At 35.9% G+C, this 19184-nt stretch overlaps 1 protein-coding gene across 6 annotated transcripts in view; it reads left to right on the forward strand.

Moving 5' to 3' along the window:
* Nucleotides 1-4747: 4747 nt before the first annotated feature.
* The window catches only part of HACE1 (HECT domain and ankyrin repeat containing E3 ubiquitin protein ligase 1), an 82952-nt gene continuing 68515 nt past the window's right edge, over nucleotides 4748-19184 (forward strand). For 2 of the 6 annotated variants that reach the window (XM_079148370.1, XM_079148372.1), the window contains exons 1-5: nucleotides 4748-5099; nucleotides 9342-9396; nucleotides 10587-10676; nucleotides 11430-11534; nucleotides 17251-17326. In XM_079148370.1, the coding sequence (XP_079004496.1) occupies nucleotides 5024-5099; nucleotides 9342-9396; nucleotides 10587-10676; nucleotides 11430-11534; nucleotides 17251-17326 (402 nt within the window). In that variant the 5' untranslated portion in view covers nucleotides 4748-5023. Of the gene's footprint in view, nucleotides 5100-9341; nucleotides 9397-10586; nucleotides 10677-11429; nucleotides 11535-17250; nucleotides 17327-19184 lie in introns of those variants that run through there. The other 4 variants (XM_079148373.1, XM_079148375.1, XM_079148371.1 and 1 more) reach the window with 3 other exon arrangements.

Genomic DNA, 19184 nt, shown 5'->3' on the forward strand with positions numbered 1-19184 from the left:
CTTTTACCGCACAAACAGATGCATCAATAATGATGAAACATTTTCCCCAAAGGAGCCCATTAATGAATAAAAGATAATCTGCAGAAAGTCTTAGGTGATTTAAAAAATCACCAATTTTAATGATTTCCCCTCTTTGGTTCTCTTTTATTTCAGCTTTTTTTTTTTCTTTCTTTCTTTTAGTGTTGAGTATTGAACCCAGGACCTTGAGCATGCTAAGCACATGCTCTACCACTGAGCTATACCCACAGCCTTTGTTTCAGCATTTACCTGTGACTTAAGTTTCTACATATAGAGAGAACTTATTGTATATTACATATTTATATACATGATATACAGCAGAGGATAAGAAATGTCTGATAGATGCAGGATCCAAAAGATCTTTTCAGGTTATAATAATGGCCTCAGTAATTGAAGATGAAGAGGGCAGGTGGAGGACCCTGTGCTTGATTGCATAGGTATTGAATGAGAGAGCATGCTTTAGTGAGACCCATGGATGCTTCTCTTGGCTCAACTCCAGGGCTTCCTCTGCTGGCTTCATCGCATCCCCTGCTGTTTCTAGACCTACAAGCTGTTTTACTTTCCTCTGGTAGCTGCCTCTGTCTATGCCATTCCTTTGGTTTTCTCCCTACCCAACTGTTTTCTGTTATGGATTTTCCTAGTTTGCCTATTGAAATCACCCAGAAACCACTCCTGACATGGGAACTCACCCAAAAAACTTTATTAGCAGACAAACAAAGTGCTCTTAAAGGCAAGAGGGAGAGAGGGAGAGAGTGAGAGTGAAAGTGAGAGAGAAAAGAGAGCAAATAGCAGGGGAATTACCCTTAAGTAGTGAAAGCCTGTGGGCTAATTGAACCAATGACTGACAAGAAAGTTAACAATCTAGATTACAAAATGTTGTGTGGAGAGGGGGCAGAATCAGGGGAGAAATAGCTGCAGTCTTATTCCTTACACCTATTGATATTGTTACCTAAGTATTTTCTCTCTCTCTCTCTTTCTTTGTCTCTTTGTCTCTCTCTCTTCTTTCCTTCCTTCCTAGGGATTGAACCCAGGGGTACTTAACACTGAACCACATCACCAGCCCTTTTTTTTTCCCCTTGGAGACAGGTTCTTGCTAAGTTGCTTAGGGCCTAGGTTGCTGAGGTTGGCTTTGAACTTGCCTCAGCCTCCTGAGCTGCTGGAATTACAGGTATACCCCACTGTGCCCAGCACTTATGTATTTTTGTAAGCCTAACATTTATACTTTAAAAGAATGTGTGTTTCCTCTTTGTTAGGTGAAGTGAATGTTCACATATGTGCTTTGATGAGGCTTGTCACTGAATATTTTGAATGTTCTATATTCATACCTATCTTATTTTTTTTCTGCTAGTTCTATCAGTTTCATAGTAAAGGTGTTAAAAATCTATGGCTGTGGTAGTGAAATTTATTCTTGTAGTTCTGCCAAATGTAGTTTTATTTTTAGTCTTTGTTGTTAGGTATAGGTTCAGGACAATGATAAACTGCCTTTTGATTCTCTAGCACTCTAATAATTATATTATTTTTGCTTTAAAGTTTATTTTACTCATGTTAATATTTATTTATGATGGGTAATTTTATGTGTCAATTTGGATAATATTTTGGATGAGATTAATTTGTGAACTATGGTTGAAGTAGATTGTCCTCCATAATGTGGGTGGGCTTTGTCTAATCAACTGAAGGTCTGAATAGAACTAAAAGACTGGGCTCTTAAAGCAAGAGGGAATTCTCCAACTAACTGCCTTTGACTTCATCTGCAGCACTGGCTGTTTGGGTTATCAGCTTTTGGATTGAAATTACACCATTGGGTCGCCTGGGTCTCAAATATGCTGGCCCACACAATAGACATTGGGTTTGCCAGCTTCAGTAAACATGTGGGCTGGTTCCTTATAATAAATCTCTTACACACACTCACACAAATTGGTTCTGTTTCTCTGGAGAACCTTGACAAATACCAGGTACATATTATTTCCAATTCCTCTTTGAAATTCAAGGAAAAGGTAGTCTCTTAGGGCAAATAGCTGCTTTATTTTTATCTTTCATATGTAAAAAATAAAATCAGATCAAGTTAGAAAAAAGTTAAAAATTTATTGGCATTCAAAAAGTACATATTGTGTTGCAGGAGATTTTGAACTGTAGTAAGACACTCACCTTATTGCAGTTATAGCACAGTTTATAGTTATAGCACAATTTAATGCTGTGCTATAAAGGAGGAAGTACTTTGATTTCTCTTGTAATTGGCTGGTATGGTTAACTTTTTTTCTTTAACACCCAACAGCTATGTAAGCTGATTTGTCTATAGCTGATTGGTTTAATTTCACTGAATCATACTGATAGGAACATAAACTTATGTTTTGTGTTTATGGTTAGAGATATTTAGGGGAATTGGGATGACTTCAGTTTTGGTTACATGGTCATAGACAGTTTAACTTGGGTATACCTAAACTGTGGCTTCCACATTTATTTTTCTTTCATACATATGACCTGAAACAAATTGTTTTAACTGTTGAATTTAGTCAATGTATAATGAATACATTTGAACTTAACTTATACTATTCTATTCTGTGTTTTTGATGGTGGAATTTATTATACAGAATGTCTTTTTAACACTAACAGTTGATATTCTTGGTGTTTGTATCCATAAGAAAGAAAATCTTTGATTCTTTAGGTAATGATGGATGAGGAGCCATTTGGCTTTTTCTGATCCCCTGCTGGACAATTTCCTTCCTGATGTGAAGCTCTGTGTAATCTGGTAGCCTCTAGGCACATGAAGCTATTTAACTTAAATTGTATTTAAGTACAAATTTAAAATTCAGTTGCATTAGTCACATTTTAAGCACCTAGTAGACATATTAGGTTAGTGGCTTCTATTTTGGGCAGTGCAAATTATAAAAATGTCTGTCACTGTAGCAATATCTATTGGACAAAGGTGTATTGCAGCTTCACAAGCCTTGGAACAGAGCTAGTCAGAAGGCAGCATTATATTGCAGAAGTTGGAACTGACAGTGTACAGCAGCATTCTGTAATGTTCTCCCAGTATCTTTTGGTTCTGTAGTGAACAGTGACCAGCACAGGGAGCACTAAGGAGAATGGAGGCTGCTAAGGGCTTCTGCTCCAACACATAAACTCTAGTTTTGGTGCCCACAGGACATGGATATTAATCTATATGGAGGAAGAGACAGGGAACAATGGTGCCAAAGCAAGTTTTATTTTGCAGTACATACTAGGCGAGTGCTCTACCATTGAGCTACGCCCCCAGCCCAGAATCCCGACTTTAAGTGACTTAGGGAGGCAAACAAGACTAAAGCATTTTCAGCTGAAGCCAGGTTGCAAAGGTTGGGCATGGTCTAAACTGGCCCACAACATATGCCCTACCTTTGAAGTGTTGACTTCTCCTACCTTGTTGCCAGACTGGTTTAGTCTTATCTGAACCAACTGGTTAGGTGAAGATGATGTCAGTTACAGGCTAGACTGATTTAGGATGGCTTTGGCAGGGAGCACCCAAACAGTACCAGCCACTTTCTGCCCCTTCATATCTTGTGTGGACAGGTGAGACTTCTTTTTTCTACTTAATGCCCATCCATTGCAGAGATAGCTTTGCCTTTGCCTCTTTGAGGGAGAAGTTGAGAGTCAAACCCTTTTCTTCTCCCTTACTCAAGCATCACCTTAGCACTGGTAACAGATTTAAGAAGAATTTCTTCCTTAACTTTTCATTGTCAATTGGGTTCACCAGGCTCCTATTGTTTCCCTGATGGGATTAATTCTTTCAAGTTTCAGCTGCTCAAATTTCCATTGGTGTTTAACTGCTGTGCACAGATGACAAATATGATTTCTTCTCACTGATTTCCTTTCTATTACTTTCTTCCACACTTGTTGGTATCCAGGTTTTTTATAACTCATGAAGTCTTTGCATTTCTCATTAGGATGTCATCACATTGAGACAGCATTGTACCAAATACAATTTTTCTTTCATGCTGTTTTAATTCCTGTCATCCCCAAAGTTTCAACTTGGTGCTAGGTGTTGTGGTTAAGTACAGGGATGAAGCAAAAGGTAAGAGTGGTGTCCAAGCCTCCTGGAAGTCACTCAGTATGAGAAACAAATAAGCTATTGTTAATTTTCTTACAGTGAAGGAAAAATTGAATTTTGCTTTCGCATTTGTTTAACTTATTACTCCTCAAATTTGACATATGATATTTAAACAGTTCATTTATCTGGAAAAAAAGTATATCGACGGGCACGGTGGCGCGTGCCTGTAATCCCAGTCACTAGGCAGGCTGAGGCAGGAGGATATCAAGTTCAAAGACAGTCCTAGCAAAAGCCAGGCGCTAAGCAACTCAGTGAGAACCTGTCTCTAAAAAAAATACAAAATAAGGCTGGGGATGTGTCCACTGCCCCCGAGTTTAATCCCCGGTACCCCCCACCCCCCCAAAAAGAGTATCAATACCAAGATAGTTGGTGGTACTCGATTTAAGAATAATCGTGCAATCCCAACCTGATTTATACCCATTCATTTATAGGGGAGTGATAGAGTTGAAGGAAACTATTCCTGTCCAACTCTGGAGGAAACGCCCGGGAAGTGTCTCCCCGGGACATGGAGGTACAAGCCGTCCTGCCTTGCTTGCCTCACTCGCGGCCCTGGCCCTGAGGGGGCTGGACGGGGAGGAGCGGGGCGGGGCATCTCCGGCGTGGCTCCGCCCCGGGAGCGCGCCCTGCCAGCCCGGAACTACAGTTCCCAGAAGGCCGTGCGAGTCCAGAAGGGAGCGGCGGCCACGGTAGGAGACCCGCGCACAGAGGCGGCGGCGGGTGATCCCCAGCGCAGGTGGTCTGTCCAGTAGTCGCTGGGGGCCCTGGAACCAGGACGCAACCCCAAGCAGCCGTCGCAGCTCTGCGTGCTGGTCCGGGGGATCCCGCTTCTCTGCCAGCTGACCGGGCCTGGGGCGGGATGTAGGGCGCTGGGCGCGAAGGCCGCCAGCGCGGCTCGGCGCGGCGATCGCGGAGGACGCGCCGAGGATGGAGAGAGCGATGGAACAGCTTAACCGCCTGACGCGCTCGCTGCGCCGCGCGCGCACCGTGGAGTTGCCGGAGGGTGAGCGGGGCTAGGGACCAGAGAGGCCAGGGCTCGAGCCGTGCGAAGGTCTGGTGAAAAAACTAACCCAAAGCTGGGAAAACGCCCACTTTTACTTTCCTGACCTGGGAGGGGCCGGGCCAGGACCCCGGGCCTCCCCTGGCCGGTCGCTCCCGCCTCCGCAGGTGGGAGTTTGCGGGAGAGGCCGGGTCTGTTCGGGATCTGCTGCGGGGACAGTCCGAACCGAGGTCTTAACTGTCGATCAGGGGTTTGGGGGAAGGAGCAGAAATACCAGCCGATGGCGGAGACCCGTATTCAGAAAAACGTTAGTTACGAGCCATTTTACAGTCGTTGCTTGTTGGGGATAGGGAGATGCTCCAAAGAAACTATTTACTTTTTGCTACCGGGGGTGGGGTTTAAGCCATTTTTATTTTAAAATGTAGGGCACTCCCGTGTTTTGGCAACAGACAAAAGATTGTCATGCATCACATAGGTATTGTCAAAGTTTGTGTGTATACGTAAATATGCATTTTTCTTTAATAGGCATGTATCTTTTCATGCTTTATTCAGTGGGCTAGTTCGAAACCGAGGGGCTTCAAAAAAGAGGAGTAAGGCATGGTCCCTGTATTTCAGGACTCTTATTAGTTCAGTGTGCCAGCATTCCTTCAGAACAGGTAAAACTCTAATAATAAAAGAGAAAAATACTGCCGTTTCGTTTGTAGCCTCACGAATTCAGATGTTTTAGTGGCTGTGAGACCTGGCGGTGATGCCTCTAATGGACTGTTTTTTTATGCCCAAGTGAGAGAAGGGTTAGAAGGGAGTTAGGGCTGATGAATTGCCTTTTTTTTTTTTTTTTTTTCTTTTCTTTTTTTAATTCTTTGTAGTTTATGTTGTTATTTCATTTTTTAAAAATAACTTTCTTTGAATTGGTGCTGGGGAAGTTATAAGTTATTGGAAGTAGGCCTTGGGAATCTTGAAAGAATTATTGGGTTGAGGACTTTGAGATTAATTTTCTTGAAAAAAAAATTTCCTGAGTCTCTATGTAGGATTCAGAGTAAGGACGATTTATGGGAACTGTTTGGTACTTTGTTAGTATAAGCAGTTAAGTTCTGGGTTTTAGTAACTACACTTCCAGCTTCAAATTTTTCTTTCTCTTCAAACTTCCACCTTTGAAGCTGTTCCTTAAGTGCTGCTCTTACTTATTTTCCAAAGTCAGATTATTGGTATAAGTGGATGAAGGCTTTGTGTGTAGTTTCATTGACATTGCAATTTGTATTGCCCAGTGTGAATCCAATGTCTTTACATAAATATAATTTGGGAGGCTTTGGTAGTGTTTCTGCCACCCAATATAAATAATGTTAACATTTTCTTTATTTCCTTCCATTGTTAATTCCTTTTCTTTCTCTATCAAAATAAAATCATACTGCATATAGTATTTTAATTTGGATTTAGAAAAAGACAAAAACAATTTTTTCTTTGGTATGGTGCTGGGCATCAAACTCAGGGCCTCCAATATGCTAGAAAAGTGCTCTATGACTTAGCTACACCTTCATCCCTTCATAAACATTTTTTATATTCTTAAATATGCTTAATGACTTTGCAGGATTTCATAGGATGCGTGATTTTTGTTTTTATAACTGATTTTACGAGGAGCAACTTTGTACTTAAGACTTAGTCTACCTGTTTCCCCAGGGTTAATTCTTAGAAAAAGAATAATAGGGTCTAATTATATCAACATTTTTTAAGGCTTTAGGCATCAGTTTCTCAATTTACACCTGGAAACTACCTCAGCAGTCTGAGTGGTTAGAAACTAAGAGTATTACAATTAAAAGTAAAACTTTTCCCTATGTTGCTAGGCAAAAACTGGCATCTTGTTTATCTGTTTTTCTTTGATTTATGATGAATTTATTCATTTTGTTCCTTAAATTTACCTTTGATCCTAAGTTCTGATGAATCTTTTTGAATTCTCTGAGCGTATAGTACATTCTACAAATTCACATTGATGTGTTCACATTTGAGGAATGAACAGAAGTGCTAACACTGTACACTTAAGAAATATCAGATTTTTTTTTGCCTTGTTAGAATTCAGCAGTCAGTAAGCATGTAATTAGAATAAATTCTTAAAACAGTAAAGTTTTTAACTATCTTTTACTCTGTAGTTAACTTCGTTGCACGATTTACTGACTTGAACACTTGGGGGTGGGGCATAGTTATGTTTCCTTGAGGTGGGTATGATCACCAAGAATTGGAGTCTAGGTTGTTGAGTCATCCTAGGCAGGGCTAATCCAGGAATAGTCTTGTGAGAGAAAAAGAGGTGATGACAAAGAAATTACTTTAGGGATGTGGATTCTCAAAAGAACTTTAAAAGGTTGGTGTATATTGTTCGCATGTGGAGAAAATAAAGTATTGCATTTACCGTGTTTGCTTAATAAGAATTTTAGCATACATATTTGAATGATCATAGAATAATTATCAACTTTAAAACAAATCATTCCCATTGATAGTTTGAAGAGAAATTATATATAATAAATGCTGAGCTCCTTTTTCTTTAAGATTTTCCTTTTAGTAGTTAATTAAAACTATTAATAAAAATGGTCAACATGTCTGATAAAGCAAGAGGTTAAATTTTTCTTAACATTTTGAAAACTTACCTAGGTTTCAGGGTATCTACGTAGGTATGAAAAAGGAAGCATCTGGCAACAAATTTTGTTCTGTCCTTTCTTAGTAAAATATTTCGTCTCCTTTTAGCACCATAGTTTTTCTTTATCCTTACTTATCCTCGTAGTGACATGTACACACACACACACATATTCATATATATATATTTTTAATTTTTTTGTAGTTGTAGATGGACAGCATACCTTTATTTTATTTATTTTTGTATGCAGTGCTAAGGATCAAACCCAGTGCCTCACATGTGCTAAGCAAGCGCTGTCACTGAGTCCCAGCCCCAGCCCCTATGACCTATATTTTTTACAAGGTTAGATGTGACTTAACATGTAAGAGCCACATCTAAATTTAAAAAAATTTTTATATTATTTATTTTTGGTGTTAGGGATTGAATGTTAGAGCACTTACACCACTGAGCCACATCCTTGAGACAGGCTCTCACTAAGTTGCTTAGGGCCTTGCTAAGTTGCTGAGACTGGCCTGGAACTTGGGATTCTCCTGCTTTAGCCTCTCGAGCCACTGGGATTACAGGCGTGTACCACTGTGCCTGGCTTTTATATTTTATCTAAATAAAAGCCTTATAAATAAAATCAATGCAAACCTTACGGTGCTCACTTAAAATTATATACTGTTTTGATTTGTGTTTAAATTGGCAAACAAGGGTGTTGCCTGTTCATGACTTTTTTTAAATTAGGGAAATTGCCATTGCTTAGAAGTTCAGATTTTTTTTTTTTTTATTGGGTTGTGTATTATATGAGAGAAAGAATGTTGTTATACCAAGGGAGGCTTAGTGCAATGTTTTCAGCTTCAGTACTGACTCATTGGTGATTATTGAGAACATTTTATTGGATTGCAATTAGCATTTTAAAGAAAGAAACAGAAGAGGATAGAACAAATTAGAGTGTATCGTATTGCGGACCTTTTGGTTATTGTATATATAGTGTATTCTGGGTAGACTACAAGGTATGTAGCATTATGAGAGTATAGAATCTGTGGTTCATTGCCACCATTACACAGCTTGTTATCTTGTGTTACAGTTTTGAACTTGGGATCCTCCTGCCTCAACCTCCTGAATTGCTAGGGTTACAGGTATGCATCACTGTGCCTGGCTTAGTATATGTATCTTTAATATTCATATATACTTAAAATTTCACAAAGTATACATGTAAGTATGATAAAATACTACTTTGGAAGTAAAATTCAGTTATTAAAACTATAGAAAATGTTAGCTATTCAATTTGCTCCTTGTATCCAGAAGCTGAGCCTTTTTTGTGACAGCAGTAGAGGAGATGAGAAATTATGTAGTGTTGTAAGTTTTGCAGTACATTTGGTATTCTTCACTATTGTGAAATACCTCATTTTTTATATAGAGTTAAGAAAACTCTAATCTTAAAGTGAGCATGATGGTGCACACCTGTAGTCCTAGATACTGGGGACGGTGAGGCTGAATGATGCTGAAATTTAGGAGCTCGAGGCCAACTTGGGCAACACAGTGAGACCTTGTCTCAAAAGAAAACTTTTTAGTCCTAAGTATCACCCTTTGGAAAAAGTAGGAGATTAATTTATTCTTTTTCCTTTTTTTATGAAACTCAGATAATGAAACTGCAGTTTACACATTAATGCCAATGGTTATGGCTGATCAGCACAGGTGAGTGTCTCTTTCATAAATTTATGCCTTAGAATTATACTTTGTTCTAAATGTTAGACACACAGATACATAACAGATCCACAGTTTACACCTAGATGGTGTTCTGAGGGCTGTTTTAACCTATCATAATTTTCTGTTGTGAAATAAGGAACAAGATTTCCCAAGAACTATATCTAAGCTGTAATTTTATGGTAAGAGATTTTCTAAATGAATAATCAGATTTTATGTCCAGTTTTTGGTTGGTCATTGAAATAGAAAAAAAATTTCAGTGGTTTCTTTTAGAGATCACTACTGATTTTTATAGCAAAGATTAGATCTGAGGGGTAACTTACTTACTTTTTTTTTTTTTAATATTTTTTGGTTGTTCATGGACCTTCATTTTATTCATTTATTTGTATGCTGAGGATCGAACCCAGTGCCTCACACATGCTAGGCAAGCGTTCTACCACTGAGCCACAACCCCAGCCCCACTTATTTTCCTTCTGTGCTTCTACTTTGATGTTCTTTTTATTGAGATTGTGTTGATTTTTTTTTTTTTTTTTTTTTTTTGTAAATAGGGGCATGTTTAAAATACAGGTGTCTGCTTTGTGAAGGGATCTTTATTCTTGTAGCAGCCAGCTCTGATGTAGTTGACCAGTGGATAATTTAGTATACAATGAGAAGAAAATGAAGAGAAACTATTTTGAAGCAAGTTTAAAATACCTGGTATAGGGCTGGGGATATAGCTCAGTAGGTAGAGTGCATTGTAAGCACAAGGCCCTGGGTTCAATCCCCAGCACTGCAAAAAACAAAACAAAACAAAACAAAAAACTGGTATATTTAAAAAGTATTTTTGTCTGATTTTTTATTTGGCTAAAATTAATAATAGGTAGGCTCAGCTTTTGATAAAGAGAGCAGCTATGCCTATTCCCTTTGTTTCTCAATGAGCTGGGGAGAGCTGAAGTCAATTTACTTTATTAGGTATCCTCAGCGTATGTAACAGCACAGTTTGAGTGGCAGATTAGGAGACCTGCAGTACCAGTTTATGGATAATAGTTTGCTGGCTACCATTCTGTACTTCAGAATAGTGCCTTACTTTTTGGTTGATAAGACCTTGGGAATAATTATTAAGAGAACTTGATTTATTATGTTTAAAATTTTTTTCTTTACATACTGATTCCTTTTTAAATTTTTTTTTTGGGGGGGGCTAGGTCTGTTTCTGAACTACTGTCAAATTCAAAATTTGATGTCAATTATGCATTTGGACGTGTGAAAAGAAGCTTGCTTCACATTGCAGCAAAGTAAGACTAAAGATATTTTGTGTTAGAATCTGGTCTAGAGTAAGAATCATGAGCTTTGACTCACCATTTTCTCATAATAGTTGTGGGGAGAGATAAGAACAGACAGCCAAATGGTCTTTATCCTGTTGAGGGAATAGTATGCTATGTATTTTTTCTAGATAAATTTTTAACTTTGGGATTGAACTCAAGTCTCATGTTTCTGTTGTCTTAGCTTGTTCTAGGTTGGGCGTGGGGATTGTTTTTCCTGTTATACGTAGAGTGTATTCACCCAATTTTCCTTTTATCCTATCAATAAAAGGAATAAAAGGACTATGCTAACTATTTGAAGTCATTGGTTTTTTATTTTTACCTTGTGGGAGTATCATTTTTTATCCATAGTCTCCTACTGTATAATCAATCAGTTAATTTATTGTTACTCATTCTTCTTTCTGGTTTTAGGTAGATGTGTTTAAATTAATTGTTCATGCTTAAAAGTTGATTCTGGGAAATCAAAAAAATTGAGAATACTATATAGCTTCTTTTATAAATGAATTCTTGATTTTGTTTTATTTGAACTTCTCAAATATTTTATAGTTTCCTAATAGAATGTACCATTTTGAAGGTAGAGGGTATTTGTGACAGAAGTTAAATCAAATTATAGATAAATATAGAATTTTAAAATAATGTTTAATAGAAGGTTTTTTTTTTTATTTAAACTTTGTCAAGTATGGCTTTTGTTGAATGTATTTGAACTGTCTTTTAATATTTTTTCAGTTGTGGATCAGTGGAATGCTTGGTTCTGCTGTTAAAGAAGGGAGCAAATCCTAACTATCAAGATATTTCAGGCTGTACACCCCTTCATTTGGCAGCTAGAAATGGGTAAATATTTAGTTTCCTAAAATTGCTGAGGCTTTTTTATTGGTATTAACAGAAATTAGACAAATAATACATTTTACTTGTTATAATTTTTTGGTTTCTTAAGGATATATAAGTATTTTTTTCTCTTTAAAGTAGGTCTTTTATCATTATGTTACAGTTTAAAATAACTATCATGTAATAACTTATTGTTCACTAATATTTTTCTTCCTGAAAACATATTGCAACAGTTCATTCCTTGTATTATAATGACATTTTCCGAAAAGCATAATTTTAACCTCCGTTTTTTGTTGTCTTTTTTTTCCCTGCCAATCTTTTGCCACTCCTAACTCCATGGCTTATTTCCCAAGTTACTTGTTCAGTTAATTTTAGTAGTGGAAGTAAGGAGAGTGAGATATTGTACCCAGTTTATAGTTGTTTAACAATGAACTGTATTGAAGTAAATTTTCTAGTTAAGGGTAACTTTCAGTGCTAAACTATTTTCATTTTAACTCTGAAAATAAGTTTTCTAAATTAATGTGCTTAAAAATAAAAAAGGGGGAGTATTTTCAAAAAGTAAAACTTGAAGATGGTATATTGAGTATATTTTTGCCTCTTCTTGATAATTCTGGTCATCATGATGAGCATCATTATGTTATGGTGTGCTAGTCTAAGCCCTACTGTAATTTTTATGTTTTTTTGTTTTTCTTTTCTGTGAGGCATTTTGAGTGTCACATTTTTGTGTCTCTCTCTGCCACTGTTTTTCTCTTAAAATTCTATTGGACCAGGAAATGATACCAAAATGATTGAAATTAAGTTTAAAATGAAAATAAGTAGGTTTTAATTGAGGTCTTGAGGAACTTTGAGTATTATAAAACTTCTTTATGGAAGTATATTCCTGTTTTGTCTCTTGATTAATCTTAGAGATATTTTTGTTTCCTGTTCTAAACTGGAATAAGATTACCCACTGCATCAATCTAAGCCAAAATTTTGCATATAAGGATGCAAATTGAACCAAAAAGATAAGAACCATAGTGACGTTGGGTTGGAGGGGAAAGCATAGTCTTTTCACCCTCTCTGATGTGTCCCCTTTTATGAGTTAACACATGAGCCAACTTATTTGTCTGCTGTTTTAACAGATAACAACATGTTGGTAACAGTTGATTTTTCTAATGGTCTTTAGAGGTGTTGTAGTGTGTCAATCCAAGATCACAGAGCGGAATCGATTTCAGATCTAGATACATTATCCCGAGTGTTGAATAGGATATTGACACAATTTTTTTATTTTCCCTCTTGGTACTGGAGAGTGAGCCCAGGAGCACTTTACCACTGACCTATATCCTTAGCCCTTTTTTGTATTTTATTTTGAGATAGGATCTTGCTAAGTTGCTTGGGGCCTTGCTAAGTTGCTAAGCCTGACCTCATACCTGGCAATACTTCTGCCTTAGCTTCCCAAGTTATTGGGATTACAGGTATATGCTACTGTGCCCGGTTAGTGACAATAGTCTGAAAAGGTTACAGGTATTCTGTCAGCCATCATAAATGGAAAGACATTGGTACAAGGCAGGGTTTAAAAAGTCCACTGTAATTGTGGGTAGACTTAGTCATACAACTTCAATGTGAGGATCAAGAAGTATGTCTTAGTCTTGAAAGACAGGATGTTCTTGATCTGCTAAAAAGATGTTTTGTAAATTATTTTCCAATATGCAGGCCTTTTAAGTATCATGTAGAAAATAGCTTTGATCACTGTTTCTGTCAATAGTAATTGAAAAGACCATTATATTTTAAAGAGGAAGAAATATGACATTACATGATTCACTTATCAATTAGCAAGAAGAAAAGGAATAAGAAGAGTTCATGACCCATTCTTTAGTTTGGTTGCCTTTTTACTTTTAATAAAGATTGCTTTTGACATTCAATATTTAAATATTTTAGCTTTTTAAAAATTAAATTGGTGCCTTGTACAACATAGAGATGTTCAATAAATGTTTGCTAAATGACTCGAATCCTTATTACTTCCTAAAACTACTGGTGTTTTCAGAAATAACTTTTTCCTGTAATTTCATTATGAATTCAAATTTGTCCATATTGAAGTAAAAGTCATGGAAGAATTCTACCTCTTTTGCTGGTCCGTTAGTTTTTCTTTTGCTTCCTCAGCTGTCATTGTCAGATAGATAGTATATTTCTATTGACCTGCTAGCATTTCTCTTGTCACTATTAGTGTTGTGTTGGATTTCCTTTCTTTTTTTTGGGGTGGGGGTGGGTACTACGGATTGAACTCAGAGGCACTCAATCACTGAGCCACAGGGTCTCATTGAGTTGTTAGCGCCTTGCTGTTGATAAGGTTGGCTTTGAACTTGAGATCTTCCTGCCTCAGCCTCCCAAGCTGCTGGAATTACACGTGTGTGCCACCATGCTCAGCTGTGAAATACAATTAAAAAAAAATTGGGGGGCTGAATTATGAGCTAATTAATAAAGGACCAGGCCTAGCTGGGCACAGTGGCACTCCCTTGTAATCCTAGTGGCTCAGGTGGCTGACACAGGAGGATCATGAGTTCACAGTCAGCCTCAGTTGCTAAGCAACTGTGAAACCCTGTCTCTAAATAAAATACAAAATAGGGTTTGGGATATGGCTCAGTGGTTGAGTGCCCCTGAGTTCAATCCCTGGTTACCCCCTCCCCTGAAAAAAGGACTGAGCCCGTATATTAGTTAGCATTTTATGTCTGTTTTTTGGCAAAATGGCTGCTAACTTATAAGGCATTTTGATTTACTCAGATTCTGGAAAACTGTAATAATGGTTGTTAAGTAAGAAAAGTAGGATAAGTTTCCTATATTGCCCTACACCTTTTGCAGTTCTTTCTTGGGAAGTGGGGAGCCTTATGGTTTGTTGCTTTTTTTCCAACAACCACCCCTATTCTATTTTTTTTTTTTTTTTTCTATTTCCTGGGCTATTTCCACCTTTTATTTTGGAATAGATCAGTGGTCCAGGTGAGCTTCTGAATAGGTTTTAGAAACCCACCCTTATGATATAAATACAAACATATATTAAACAATGTCTTTATTTTAATAGTACTGTCTGGTCTGCTGTCTCATAATTATTGAGAATTTTCTTTCTTTTTTTAAGTATTGACATTGAGCTACATTCTCAACTCTCTTTTTTTTTTTTTTAATTATTTTGAAATAGGGTCTTCTTTGGTTGCCCAGACTGGCCTCTGACTTGAGATCTTCTTGCTTTAACCTCTGGAGTAGCTGGGATTATGGGTGTGCCCTACCTTGCTTAGTGAGAATTTATTTCCTACGATTTTCATAATGATATGTTAGATGAGGAAACTGTAAATATTTGAACTTAAAAGTTTATTCAGAGCTTTATTTTCTTCCATGTCTTTGATTATAATGTTGCTGAGGCTGGCTTTGAACTTTGGATTCACTTGCCTCAGCCTTCCAAGCTTATAATGTGATTTTTATGACATTTAACTTTGTGTAAAACTCAAAGCAAGAAAATTAATTTGCTAGTCCTTTATTCTTTTATTTTAAACTGTTCATTTGATCATTTAAGAATCACTTTAGGGCTGAAAAGGATGCCTGAGAACATTCTTATCCCAATTCTTTTGCAGGCAGGGATGGAAGAGTGACCTAGTTCTGCCCAGTGTGACTTAGGAATAGGTTTGTTGGGGGGACTTCTGGAGAACTTTTGCTCTAACTCCTTTCTTTCTTGTTCTTGTGATGTTCAGATCGGGCCGCATTGTGTCTTCACATATGTGAGGTAAAGGTAGTTTTCTTAAGTCATGCTTAGTCAAGTCATCCTGACACAAATGCACATTGGATGCAATCTTTATTTTGACAGCACCATATATTTGATATCACTTGATTTTTAATTTACTAATAAAGAACCTACATCATGTACAACCATAGAAATGAAAAGTTGTACCCCATTTGTGTACAATGAATCAAAATGCAGTCTGTAAAAATGAAAATAATAATAAGAAAAAGAATTTTAGTAATTGATTATTGAAGTTTTGAGAGTCACTATGTGTCTGGCTATGCTTGATTATGAGTTATTTAAGGAAATGTGATATAATACATGGCAGAAGTTTACTATCTAGTTGAGTAAATAGTAATATATACATATATACCATTTACTCTGCATATGCCACTATACACTATGTATACCATACTACTAATACATGTATTTATACTGTATGCACTGTTTTATGTATATCTCTATTCATTTAGGTCATGACTTCATACCACAGATTTTATTCCGTCAGTTCAGTGCTGAGCATAGTTGTAATAGTGTGTGTGTGTGTGTGTGTGTGTGTGTGTGAGAGAGAGAGAGAGAGAGAGAGAGAGAGAGAGAGATGATTGCCAAAAGAGCTATACCAATAGGTAATATGGTTCCAGAGGAATATGAGGTTCCATGTAGTTCACAGGAATCCATACACAGTTTATTAATGAAGGGGAGTTTAAGATGAATATTGAATAGTAACTAGGAATAGATCAGGATAAAAAGAAACTTTGTAAGCAAAATGAGGTGATAGGCTGGCTGTACAAAAATGGGCAAAGACTTGAAGAAACTTCTCCAAAGGTATGCAAATGGCCAGTAAGCACATGAAAAGATGCTCAGCATCACTAATTAGGAAAATGCTAATCAAAACTACAACAAGATACCAACTCGCAACCATTAGAATGATTACCATCAAAAAACCCCCAGAAAATAACAAATACTGGCCAGTATGTGAAGAAATTAGAACCCTTGTATATTTGGTAAGAATGTAAAATGGAAGAGCTGCTGTGGGAAACACTATGATAGTTCCTTGGAGCTGGTGTATATTGTTCAGTGATAGAGTGCTTGTCTTGCATGCATGAGGTCTTGAGTTCAGTCCCCAGCACTGCAAAAAAAAAAAAAAAAAAAAGGAAAAAGAAAACCAAACAAATATTAAGACAAAGTATGGTAGTCCTCAAAAATATTAAAAATAGAATTATTATTATTTGATCTAGCAGTCCCACTTCTGGGTGTATATTCAAAAGAATCGAAAGAAGTGTATTAAAGAAATATTCATATATTTATGTACGTGTTTATAATAGTTAAAATGTGGAAACAAATGTCTATCAACTTATGAATGAATAAACAAAATGTGGCATATAAACATAATGAAATATTATTCAGCCTCAAAAAGGAAGGAAATTCTGACAAGCTATAATATGGATGAAGTTTGACTTTGTACTATGTAAAATATCACAAAACTTTTACAGGTTTAAAATGGTAAATTTTATGTTATGTGTATTTTACCATAATAAAAATGAATGAAAAAAATGGAGTAGAGTGGGATGCATAGACACATTTTATTGATTTTCTGATCATGTTTTTATAACTCAGTGTTAAGTGTGTTCAGTCAAGAATGTGGAATACAACATTGAGACATTTTGCTGTATTCTTCATACAATAGACTTTTATGGATTTTCTTATATTTCCAATGGAGATTACTGTTTCATTTAGTCAACACTAGAAATTTCTCCATAGTTTGAGTAACTTTGTTCCAATGACACGAAAACCTAATGGTTATTTATCATATTATCTTTGTATCATAGAAACAATTTTATATTTTATTTCAAATAGTGTTCATTTAAATATTGCAGATATAGTTTGAAAAAGGTTGATTGTAATTAATATTTCATTAAAATAATTGTTATTTGTATATTTTTTCCAGTACCAGTTATCTGTGACTGTCTTTCTTTTCAGGCAGAAGAAATGTATGAGTAAATTATTAGAATACAGTGCTGATGTCAACATTTGTAATAATGAAGGCCTTACAGCAGTAAGTGCTATCACTTTTATCTGAGATTTGTTTTTTCAAGCATACTAAGCAGATTTTATTTAAAGGTAATAATATAGACTTCTTCCAGGAGGGAGAAGGCAGCCATGGCTGATGTTCTAGAATCCCAAGAAGTGAGCACGCCCTACATCTTTTATAGGTTACGGTCTTTTTTGGTTTTCCCACTCTCTCCCCTTATCTCTCCTTCCTGCCTATGTGACTAGGCCCAGGGATTGGGTTGTAGGTGACATAGCAAAAAAAGGTGAGCAGCAAATGGCAGGGGGAAGGCCAATGTGATTCAGGCAGGTAAGCGCCCAGGGGACATTTTATCTGAGATTTTTAAAATAATTTTTCGAATATGATCTTAAATGTGATGGCAATGAGAAATGTAATACAAGTGTTTCTGTGAGTTCTTTATAGTAATTAAGAAGGTGTAGATTGAGATATAGTTTTAAGTCATAGTTCACTGTATTTCTCCCTTCTTGTTAGGTTATTACTTTTACTTGTTGTAAAGTCTTATTCTGCTAATTTTTGTCACTGACATTCAAGGAACTTCTTAGGAGCATTTCTGCTTGAGTATGTTATCAGTTCATTGTAGGAGAGCTGTTTTCATTATGTCCGTTTGAGTAGTGTTAATGTTTCATTTTAGGAAAACTGGTGTGGCTAGAGAGAAAGGAATAAAGTAACAAAGGGAATTAGCACTCCTTATATTCCCTGTACTCAGAGATAATCACTGTTAATATTTTGATCTATATTCTTTTAGATGTGTTGTATCTTAAACTAGTATTTTTATCCATTTTGCCTTTTTTTTTTTTTTTTAAGTACTGGGAATTGAACCCAGGGGTGCTTTACCACTGAACTATGTCTCCAACCTTTTCTATTTTTTATTTTGAAATGGTCTCTCTAAATTGCCCAGTCTTGGCCTTAAACTTGTAATCCTCTTGCTTCAGACTCGTTTCTAAGATTATACTCATGTACCCCTGTGCCTGGCACATTAATATAGTTTTGATCCATAAAGATATTGTAGGGAGGTGGTATGGATATTGCTAAAGGGCTTGTTGAAATCTCAGAATTTTAACCAAATCATCATTATTTAATGGAGCATTATTTGTTTTGAAAGTAGAGATAAAATAGAATTATTGAGGGCTGGGGATATAGCTCAGTTGGTAGAGTGCTTACCCAGCAAGCACGAGGCCATGGGTTCAATCCCCAGTACCACCAAAAAAAAAATAGAATTATTGAGACAATAAATTTTGAAGTCATGGAAGAAGATTTTAAGTAGTATTTGTTAAATTGAATTTAACCTACCTTTGATAATACTTGTAGATTTTTACTTTTAATTTGTAAATAAAGAAGAATATTGACTACTTACTTACCAGGCAAGTGTTCAAGGTCTTTTTGATTAAAGACTTTTGGGGGAGGGGTATAAGAAATAATATTTTTATATATGTTTATCTGTATATATAAAATATATATTATATATAAAATTTAAAATTATATATAGAGGCCTGGGGTTGTTGCTCAATGGTAGAGTGCTTGCTTAGCATGTGTGTCACTGGGTTCAATCCCCAGCACCACATAAAAAAAAAACTAAATAAAATTATATATAGAATATAAAAATATGTATCTTATATAATATATATAATATTATATTATATATTATAATATTATAATATTATATATTATAATTATATATTATTATATTATATTGTATTATTTATTATTATATATTATATAATATATAATAATTATATTATATATTATTATATATTATAATTATATATTATTATATTATAATTATATATCATTATATTATATATATTATATATTATTATATATTATAATATTATATATTATATAT

This window comes from Sciurus vulgaris (assembly GCF_902686455.1).
Source record: "Sciurus vulgaris genome assembly, chromosome: 7".
NCBI classification, from domain to species: Eukaryota; Metazoa; Chordata; class Mammalia; order Rodentia; family Sciuridae; genus Sciurus; species Sciurus vulgaris.